Below are 11,597 nucleotides of genomic sequence, written 5' to 3'. Positions count from 1 at the left end.
CTAGCTTTTGGGGTGCTTTTGGTCTACTTCTCTGTGTCAGGTAGCTCCTATTTAAGTGATTTCTTGATTGAAACAGGTGTGGCAGTAATCAGGCCTGGGGGTGACTACAGAAATTGAACTCAGGTGTGATAAACCACAGTTAAGTTGTTTTTTAACAAGGGGGGCAATCACTTTTTCACACAGGGCCATGCAGATTTTGAGTTTTTTTTTTCTCCCTTAATAACGTAAACCTTCATTTAAAAACTGCATTTTGTGTTCAATTATGTTATCTTTGACTAATAGTTAACGTTTTTTGATGAGCAGAAACATTTAAGTGTGACAAACATGCAAAAGAATAAGAAATCAGGAAGGGGGCAAATAGTTTTTCACACCACTGTATTTTCATAGGCATGTACTGTACTGCTGGAAAGGGCATTTTGCACGGATAGGAACAAAACATTCATCTACTGTTACCTCTGGCCCTGGGTTGAACATCAGTGGAAGGAGCTGCACCCAACGTTCCCAGACATCCCTGATGGGAGCAAGCTTGTGAGATTTTTCTCTAGTTTCTCTGTTGTCAAATCTAAGGACTCTTGATATCATTCGGAATAACCGAAGTGACAGTGTTGCCCGGAAAATATTTCTGCCTGATGACGCATCCCAGAGAATATCAGTGGCCTCATTGCTGGATTTGTAAACCAGCAAGATAAAGAACACCAATATAAGCATCCAAGTATTCCTCATCAATGTCCTATCCACATGAATCTTTTTTCCTTCAAGGTTTGTCATAGCAATCATGACTTTCTTTAGTGACAATGGCATAAACAGATCAAAACATGTCCTGATGTCACTTACTTTTGTCACAGCAAACCTTTTGATTTCAGGGGTCATTTTGATGACATTTGCAGCAGCTGCCCTGCCATGTAAGTCAGGAGGTACTGAGCTCCAACAGATGTTACCACTTTTGGATTTGAAGATTTTAGCAGGAGTGAGTGCAGCTTCAGCATCGGTGACCTCCTCATCAGACGTGTCTGTGCCTTCTGATAGATACTCTACAATGTTGTCCTCCTCGGAAACCTGCTCATCTCTATTACTATGCTGTTCTGTGTCCTCTGCCTCATTTTCAGAAAAGATATGATCCAGAGCTTGGCTTACTGTAAATCTTCTTCTCATTTTTGACTGCTGCAAACAGGAGATGTGACTCTGCAAGTCACCAACACTAAACTAAATTTGTCTTATGCAAGCCTGTCTAAACATGTCTTTGTTTGTTTGTTTTGTTTGTTCAGGTAAGGAGACACACAGGCAAAGAAAGAAGCCCCTCAAAGTGTCTTCATGATTTTTGTTTTGACCCTGACTATTGTTTTATAACCTTAAATTATAACTGACCCTACCAACACAAAGGTAATAATTTTCACCAAAGCATTTTATAATTTGGTAAAAGAATTGTTTGTTTTATTTTAATTAAATACAGATTCCTGACAAAGTCAAAAAGCCTTGATGCAATAAACAAAATTAGGTAGGAGTTTTATGCATTTAAAAAAGTAAAACGTGTCGGTGCTGACCCTAATACAAGAGCAAGGTTAAATTATGTTGTTTTTTTTAATGTTATTTATGTGAAACATTCTTTCGTTTCAATGTGTACTAAACTGTTAAAAAATCTGTAAAGTATTGGCTGCCAGTCATTTGATCTTTTTTATGATTTTTTTTTTTATGTGTACATTCATAAATCACCCTAGTTAGCAACACAATGCACAAATATTACTATTTTTATTGGAATCTGAAAGCTTCTGAAGTGTTGCTGACATTTTCACGTTTAGGAAATCTGAATCTGTCTGTGTGTCCAGACATTTGTACAAGATTCTAATTAGTGTAATAGTGTCAAAACAAGTGGTTGGATGTTTAAAGCATTTTTGTAAAATTATAATTTTAATCACCAAACGGATTGTATTTTTGAATTATTCCAATAGGGTCAAGGTCACAGCAAATTCAAATATTCAAAATTAAAAGGCTTCTTTTTTTAGTTTAAAGAATAATTTAAGGGTTTTTACTAATTTTACTAAGAGGCACACAAACTTTACTGCAATGAAGACTACCTAGATCAGAACTGGGAACATCCACATCAAAGATAATTAGAAAGAAAGAAAGATTATTGAATACAGGTGTCATCTTGAGGAGTAATAATGTGCATTATGCACAGTGACATAGCCCTGTGATGCTCAGTCCACTAAGAAAGTCTTACGTTTATTGCAATTGAAAGCTTTAGTAATGCATAATACAAATAGTTTACAAACAGTTCACAACTGAAATAAAGACTCAACAACTGGAATACTCATGTATGTTTGTATTTTATTGATGTTAAACCAACTTATATAATTATTACAACACTGACCAAGAATATCAGATCAATATACTGTAGGTATATCCTCATTACATACAGTTTATATATGTCAGACAAAAAATGGTATGATGTATCTTTGATATATTTCAATATATTCATCTTTCTCCCCCCCCCCCACCCCGTGATGATAAAATATGCTGCTGTTAAACTGAAATGCTTTAATTCCCTAAATCATAACTACTGCTATCAGTTCCAGTCCCTCTGTATTAATACCTGGAAAATACAGAAGAACACATTTTGACCAAGATTTGGTGGATTACTGTGGAAGCCAGATAGTGAATCATGATCCAAAATTAAATATACGTCACAAATCCAGGAAGACTGTTTTTGATTTTTTTAGATATCCAGTTCTGGTACTGGGACACCAGCGTGTACACACCAGGTGAGTTGTTTTGAGCACAGTCCTTACGCCAGCTAGAGATTCCAGCCTGAATCCAGGCGGCACCCAGCTTAGTCACCAACGGACCACCAGAATCACCCTTTACCACAGATAGAAAAATGGTCCTTTTAGTGCTTTACAGATAATAGGAAAAATGATCACACAATATTAATGTAGTTTGTATTATTTAGACATTTGTTGATGCTTCATTATGCTGAGGGCACTGTACCTGGCAGATCCTTGGGCCTCCATTTAGATAACCAGCACAGATCATGTTTGTGGTAAGAGTTTCAGGACTCAACAGATAACCACAAATTGCTTTATTTAGAGTGGGAACCATTGCCTCCTGCAGGTCAGATGAAGGCCCTACACAAAAACAATCAAATAAACATCAACTATTTTGAAAAGGTACCTGCATTTGTGTTACAGTTAATGCTAATGTGACCCACTTTTGATTCTAAAGAGACCAATTGTATCAGTTTGATTGTGAGTTTGGAATGAAATACTATCCTTGAAAGGGGAGAGTTTACTAAAGCAGTGTAGAATACTGGTATCATTTCACTACATCCACATCTGAGACTGGCAGATGTGGATGTAACAGAAAAGTGGTAATGTTCAGCTTCATCCAGAATCGTCCAGAATTATTAGATCATTCATCTTCAGTAACACTTTATTTTGGTCAGAGTTACTGTATGTAACCCAATGTCCCATCTCAAGTGTATGGTTAGAGAATGCGCCCGTTACTTACATCCAGGGGCAGTTTGGAGTAGCCAGACTATTTACAGATGGTACTCAAACAGAATAACAGGTTTACAGACAATTGGCACTATAACTATAGACTATAGACTTGGTTCATTCTCTCAAGTGTTAATGAGCCGCAGCTCAGCGATAGCTGTATGTAGTAGCAGTTGAATTCAAGTGAAACATTGTGATTAGACAAATTCATAATCACAGTACTAAAATTAAGTATAGGCGTTTTTTATTTGTATCAAATTTAAGCAAACAAAATGTTGGATGGATTTTATCATGTGTAACACTCGTGTAGTCAGAACACAGACAAGTGTCTGTAAAAACACAGGAAAAGTGGGTGTGACACTTATTGTCAGATTAATTTGCAAAAACTATATGATAAAACTATATAAGCTACATAAGTCTTTATAAGACTCTACATTTATTTAAGTGCACTTACAATGATGACAAAACGTTATGATTTTGTAAAATAATGAAAGCAAGCACGGGAGCTATTCTGTATTGGTTTCAGTGAACTTGGGTGTGTAAAAAATTTGCAGAAACTCTATACTGTATACTTGCCTCACAGACGTAAAAAAAAATATACTTATAGAAAGCAAAATGTCTGACTTTACATACAAAGTTAAGTAACAGAAAGCAAAAATTTAGATTATGTAATTTGTATAAAACGTGAATATAGGCGCATCCACTGCTGTGGAGATGATGGGATTGACATCATTACAATGAATTAAAATGGTCAGAGTCAGTCTCTTTTAGTTTTCCCAAAGCATTCATAATCATTAGTCTACTTCTGCCGGTGCGCTCTGGAAAACTTTAGAAAAGTATTTTTATTTAGATTCTGCATACTGTAAATTTTTAGGCGTGCCAGCTGCCACTGTTTGTTTTACGGCTTTTTATCAGGGTAAATCGTTCAGTGACAAACCTGTAAAATTCCATCTAAAACAGGTACATCTGTATGAATAAATTGTTTAAATGTACGTATGTACAACCCTAGGTTGGAGATCTCGTCACATGGATGCCCCGTGTGTCTCTTTGGGATGCGTCTCGTGTCTGTGGATGGTTCTCTCTACCTAGAAGATGGTTCTGGCCCCGACTGGTGTTGGCAGCTGTTTCTCTAAGACCTTGACTGTTCAATAGTTCATGACTGGAACTTTATACAAGTCTACCTGAGTTTTCAATAACTACCTGGACTCCATATTAACATCAATTAACATCAACTGTTATGCTGAACTGCCTGCCAACTAACACACAGTATGAATGCAGATCAATTCCTGCTCTCTGTTTCACCCAGATGAGGATGGGTTCCCTGTTAAGTCTGGTTCCTCTCAAGGTTTCTTCCTAATACCATCTCAGGGAGTTTTTCCTTGCCACTGTCGCCCTCGGCTTGCTCACCAGGGACGATCTGACCATTTTGATTCATACACAATCAAATTCCATACAAACTTAAATAATTCTTTTGATAGGTTAAAGCTGCTTTGGGACAATGCCAATTGTAAAAAACGCTATACAAATAAAATTGAATTGAATTGAATGTATCATTAACTATTAATCATGGAATTATGTAAACAACTCTATTCAAATGTAAGTAAATGTTAATTGAGGCACTGTTTGGGGGGAGTGACAAAAAATCTATTATGTTGTTTGTCTGAAGTACTGTTGTTAATTTTGCATTTTGTCTGCTTCGTGGGAGTTGTCTTCATGATCTGTGTGTGTGATTGAGACGGGGCTGATCGCGCCGGCATGATGTGCGCACCTTTGTTGTTTTAGTCCACCACCAAGTGAGACCACCTCTAGCCTCTAGTCCAAATAAAAGGTCTTTCCTGAGTGTTATAATTTTATTGTAACATAATGGGCGCGCAGATTAATAAAACTGAGCACGAGGATTAATAAACTGAGATCTTAGCTCCACCCCTGTGGAAACGGTGTACTCAGAGAATGGCACACACGAGAGGTTGTATGTGGACCACTGGATTCTAAAATTTACATTGTTACTGTTTTTTAATCCCTGGATTGGAAGAGACTAAGATTTTTCTTATCATGACATGCGTTGTATTGTTTTTAATCACTCTATACACAACCCATGATTTTTTATGCTATTTTATAGCATTTAATTTTTATATTTCATAAAAATGTTTTTTTTAATATAAAATTTTAATATTTTATTAAAAATACCATAGAAATAGATTGTGTATAAAGTGATTAAAAAAACAATACAACGCATGTAAGGATAAGGACAATCTCCGTTTCTTAAAAACAGTAACATGGTCAATTTTAGAATCTAGAATCCAGAAGATTTAAAAAAATATATATATTAAAAAGAGGCCGGAAGCACTGCAGTACAGTACAACGAAATTCCAGAAGAAATTCCTATGAAACAGTTACACAAATGTAAGACAATTTTAAGTTTTTGATTTATTCTAATGTTCTATTCTGCAAGTATATTTTTCCAGTTATGTCTATATTTAAAATTTGATGTCTTTAAAAGTAAAGTTTTTTTAAAAATAAAAACAATAAACAGATACAGAGATATACAGTATAACAGTCCATTCTTTGTACAAATAAAATTGTCAGCTGGTGAACTTCCGTCTATCAAAACAGCATTTAACCAATGTTAAATTTTTTCATGTTTGTTGTATGAAATACTCAGCTGTGGAAATTACCATCACTGTAGTATGTCTTCGATACAACATATTTTTAAGACTATTTTAATGACTGTGGCAACTGAAAATGTCACTTTGCGCCGCCTGGCGGTCATTTCACCAATGAAAATTTGACAGATTTTTTTTCGGCCACTGACGTTTTGCTGTGGACAGAAGCACGGCGGTAATACCCATTCTGGTTGACTACCTACTGTAATAACATTATGTTGGACTGTGCCAGCGAAATAAAGGACCAAGAAAAAACCTATATGAGAACCAGGAGAACTGGACAAACTCTGCACCTACAACACTTAATCACACACACTAAACCTGTTAGTTAACTTACCCTGCAAGACTGGATTTAAATACCTCTGTTGTAGATCATTATGAAGAGGATACTAAACCGACAGATCCTGTTCTAATGTAGAGGTATTCCTGCACTAGACATGTTAGATTTAGGATTTAATGGTCAGCTCAGAGGGATCCGGGGGTGGGGTTTAAATTAGTGGGATCTCAGTGGGATAGGGGTTGGAATTAATTATTCTTAATTTAAACCCCTAAATAATACAAATAATAATACAAATACAGCATTCAGAAAATGCTGGAAATCAGTGGTTCTTAACAGTATCCTGTACTCCCAGCTCACCCAGTTTAAGTGGTTAATTTCCAGCATTTTCTGAATGGAATTGGGTGTGGTAGAGTGAGGGGAAAAAACACTAGAATGTGTCTTGAACCTCAAGAACTAGAGTTGACAATCGCTTCTCTAAACAGACCACACCAATTCTTGTTGACTCGTGCACAAAGCAATGGATGTATGTTTACATTTTACCTGTAGAGTTAATGTTTCCCCAGCCTGTGACCCAGCTGACTGTGTTTTCAGGAAGCATGCTGCCTCGTCCAGCCAGACACACTGGTGTGATGTAATTTGAAAAAGTTACAGAAGCGTGCAGACGCAGGAGAGCAATGTCATTGTCTTTGGTTGTGCTGTTGTACTTGGGGTGCAGGATCACCTGTTCTACACGCCTAATAACCTGGTGGGAATTGATGCCAGTAAAAGTCACTTTCCCCAAATATGCAGTCACATTAGGATTTATTCTCCTGAAAGAAAGTAAGAAATGTTTTTAAGTTAGCTATCTTGCTAAGTACCATTACAGTACTGCGTGTGTGACGTTTACCTTTTTAACCTGTCGAAACAGTGTGCTGCTGTTAGAACCCACTTTTTGTTGATGAGTGATCCTCCACAAAAATGGCCACCGTGTTTACCAGACCTCTGTAAAGTAACCTGCCATGGCCAGTCACCTTCTGAAACGTTCTGCCCACCCAGAATAAAACTGTTTGAAGGCGCACGACCACATACTGAAGACAAAAGAGAAGGTCTGTTACATTTTTTTTCCTTTTCAATGACTGAGTAGAACGGAACAAAATTAATTGTGATTTATGATTAAGATCATCACCTACCATTGAGTTGGCAAAGAGAACCTGTAAAAATATCATATAGAATATACATAAAGAAATGCTGATTTAAATAAAAAGCATACATACATCATATAAGGTGCTGTCAGTCAGATACCTATTACAAATGCTCATTCTTATTAGCAGGACACAAACAAAAATAAATATAACATTTATTAACAAAGAGTAAAATGGATATGTCTTACCTTTTAAATATAAGACCAGGGCGAATACCACACACTGAAATCGAATCATATTTGCTTTCAGCCCTCTTTCTTTGTCAGTACAAGTCAGCAAGTGCTCTGGTTCTTTTCTGACACACTGGTAAATCAACCCAGCCTGCTTATGGTGCTATTACTCACACCTACTCAATCATCCTACTGGAATGCCCTGTTTAATCATGGAAATAACCTACTTCCAGTTTAAGTGCATACCATGCAATTATCTTCATCACAAGAATTCTCTTTGCTGAGCAAAACAAAACAAGCAGGAAACATATACAGTATGTAATAAGGAATGAAAAAAAATCTTCCAGAAAACTGTAGTACATTACTGTACATTATGTCACTAGAGCTTTTATATCCTTAATTCGTGCGATGCATGAAAAAAAAATTCCATAAGAAGAAATATTGAGAGGAACTTAAAATACACATGAAGGAGAAGCCTAAGCTTGCTGGTGGAAAAATTACTTACAGCTGTATGGACATTCACTTAAATTTTATTTGTCACATACACAGTCATACACAGTACGATATGCAGTGAAATGCTTATACGACCGCCAGTGACCTTAAAAAAAGAATTTGAACTTATAATAAGAAATAAATATCAATAAAAGAAATAAAAGAAATACTATAGAAAATTTAATTTAACTAGGACAAAAATAGAAATTAAAATAGAAATATACTGTACATAAAAATAGAAATAGAAATATACTGTACGTAGAACTTTTTTTATTGAAATTTGGTGAAGAAAGATGGTGTGCAAATGTGCATAAAAAGTGATATATGAAGGTGCCTTGTTAAAGTGTCTTTGTGCAATGGTCCAGAATGTAAACATAAACATGTAAGTATAGATGTGAGTGTACAGTAGGTGTGTGTGAATGTGTCCATAGTGTCCATGAATGTTAAAAAATTGTACCAGATCTGCATGGTGATGTGGTTGATGTGGTTGAGAGACCTTATCGCCTGGCACCTCAACAGAGAGAACAGTCCATTGTTGGGATGGCTGAGGTCCTTCACAATCTTCCTGGCCTTGGTCCAGCACCACTTGGTGTAGATTGAGTGCAGGTCAGGGAGCTCGGTGCGGATGATGCGCTTAGCTGATTGCACCACCCTCTGTAGAGCTTCTCTGTCCTGCATGGTACTGTTCCCGAACCAGGTCGTGATGTTTCCCATCAGGATGCTCTCTATGGTGCAGGAGTAGAAATTCCTGAGCACCTTGGAGGGCAGTCTAAAGGTCTGGTAGTTTCTCTCCTGCTTTGTACTGAAGTCCACTATCAGCTCGTTTGTCTTGCTGACGTTCAGGAGGAGATTGTTCCTCTGGCACCAGTTCTCCAGATTTCCAATCTCCTCCAGGTAGGCCGTCTCGTCATTGTTTGTGATCAACCCGACGACGACAGTGTCGTCAGCAAACTTGATGTGGCCACGCAGTCATAGGTGTACAAAGAGTACAGCAGGGGGCTCAGAACACAACCCTGGGGGGCTCCAGTGCTGAGAGTAAGTGAGGCCGAGACATGCCTGCCCATCCTTACTGCCTGTGGTCTGGAAATTTGGAAATTTCTGACACATAGACACATAGATGAGCTGAGTCCAAGGTGTTCCAGCTTGGTGGTGAGTGTGGAGGGAATTATAGTATTAAATGCAGAGCTGTAGTCAATGAAGAGCATTTTAACATAATTCCCTTTCCTATTGTCCAGGTGAGTGAGTGATGTGTGTAGGAGATGGAAGATTGCATCGTCTCATTGGTCACTTTATTAATTAAACCTGTTCAACTGCTCATTAACACAATATATCTAATCAGATAATCATGTAGCAGTAACTCAATGCATTAAGACATGTAGACATTGTCAAGATGATCTGCTGAAATTTAAACCAAGCATCTGAGTGAGAAGCAAAAGAGATTTAAGTGACTTCGAACATAACATGGTTCTTAGTGCCTGACAGGCTGGTCTGAGTATTTCCAAAACTGATGATCTACCTGGTATTGTCACAAACAACCATCTATAAAGTTTATAGAGAGTTTATTTTAAAAAAATGCCTTGTTTATGCCAGAGGTTGGGGGAGAATGGCCAGACTTAATAACATTTCATTAAATAACAGATGACTGTTTGCAGATGACATTGTGCTCTGTAGCGAGAGCAGGGAACAGGTAGAGAAAAATTTGGAGAGGTGGAGGTATGCTCTGGAAAGCAGAGGAATGAAGGTTAGCTGCAGCAAGATGGAATACATGTGTGTAAATGAGAGGGACCCAGGAGGATCGGTGAGGCTACAGAGAGCAGAGGTAAAGAAGGTGCAGGATTTTAAGTACTTAAGGTCAACGGTCCAGAGCAACGGAGAGTGTTCAAAGGAGGTGAAGAGGCATGTACAGGCAGGTTGGAATGGGTGGAGAAAAGTGTCAGGTGTGTTGTGCGATAAAAGAGTATCAGCGAGAATGAAAGGAAAGGTGTACAGGACAGTGGTGAGACCAGCAATGCTCTACGGCTTAGAGACAGTGGCGCTGAAGAAAAGACAGGAGGCAGAGTTGGAGGTAGCAGAGCTGAAGATGTTGAGGTTCTCTTTGGGAGTGACAAGGATGGATAGGATCAAGAATAAGTTCATCAGAGGGACGACCCACGTTAGATGTTTTGGAGATAAAGTCAGAGAGGCCAGATTGAGGTGGTTTGAACATGTTCAGAGGAGAGATTGTGAATATATCGGTAGAAGGATGCTAAGAATGGAACTGCCAGGCAGGAGGTCTAGAGGAAGACCAAAGAGGAGATTTATGGATGCAGTGAGAGAGGACATGAAGTTAGTTGGTGTGAGAGAAGAGGATGCAGAGGATAGGGTTAGATGGAGGCAAATGATTCGCTGTGGCGAACCCTGAAAGGGAACAGCCAAAAGACAAAGAAGAAGAACATCTTGTTACAACCAAGGTATGCTGAAGAGCATCTCTGAACACCAACATGTCGCACTTTGAAGCAGATAGGCTACAGCAGCAGAAGACCACACCAGCAGTAATGCCTGTCAGCTACAGTAAGAACATAAAACGGAGCCTACAATTTACATTATGAGTCTCATTTTCTTTGTCAAAATTTGGCATAAACAGCATGAAAGCATAGATACATCCTGCCTTGTATCCACAGTTCAGGGTGGTGGTGGCGTAGTGGTGTGAGGAGATTTTCTTGGCACACATTGGGCCCCAAATATGAACTGAGCGTAGTATAAATGCCAAAGCCTACAAGAATGCTCATGTCAACCTTTTGTCAATTAGAATAAAACTAATCAATCATGCATGTCTTAGAGCAGTTAGCATTTTTCTCCATTGATCAAAGTGAATGTAATAAAAATAGGTTTATAGATTTCCAATAAAACAGGACCATGATAAGAGCCCAAAAATATGCTGATATTATTTGAATATTTTGCACTGAGTGGAGTTGGACAGGTAGTCCTGTTTGTGTAGTCCTGCTGATAAAAATTCTTAAAATTATTACAATCCTTTCCAGATCAACAATAACATCATAGTTATTTACCTGACTAATATGTTTATTCAAATACACCTAAAGGCAGGGGCAGACTGGCCATCGGGAGAACCGGGACATTTCCCGGTGGCCTGACGGTCGTTCTGGCCTGCCGGCTGCCGCTGTGCAGACGAGCAGCCTGGCATGTGATAGGCTGGTGTATAACTACGAATTTAATTGACGGATCTCTCAATCTACGAATCAGGCAATGGAAAGGGAGGGGAAGATTAGAAGATCGGGAGGGAAAATTACACTCCCACATCACATGACCCAACTAATATCTGG

General features: G+C 38.1%; 1 protein-coding gene across 1 annotated transcript; it reads right to left on the bottom strand.

The window, feature by feature from the left end:
- Nucleotides 1–2,504: 2,504 nt before the first annotated feature.
- Nucleotides 2,505–7,899, bottom strand: LOC128526468 (serine protease 27-like). The gene is made up of 6 exons (XM_053498340.1): nucleotides 7,804–7,899; nucleotides 7,604–7,624; nucleotides 7,321–7,501; nucleotides 6,975–7,243; nucleotides 2,986–3,122; nucleotides 2,505–2,856 (listed from the first exon to the last, which is right to left on the bottom strand). The coding sequence occupies exons 1-6, from the start codon at nucleotides 7,850–7,852 to the stop codon at nucleotides 2,671–2,673; spliced, it is 843 nt and encodes a 280-aa protein (XP_053354315.1). The 5' UTR covers nucleotides 7,853–7,899; the 3' UTR covers nucleotides 2,505–2,670.
- Nucleotides 7,900–11,597: the final 3,698 nt, after the last annotated feature.

This window comes from Clarias gariepinus, chromosome 6 (genome assembly GCF_024256425.1).
Source record: "Clarias gariepinus isolate MV-2021 ecotype Netherlands chromosome 6, CGAR_prim_01v2, whole genome shotgun sequence".
NCBI classification, from domain to species: Eukaryota; Metazoa; Chordata; class Actinopteri; order Siluriformes; family Clariidae; genus Clarias; species Clarias gariepinus.
Note: the sequence above shows the minus strand (reverse complement) of the source record. Positions and strands in the feature narration are given on the sequence as shown.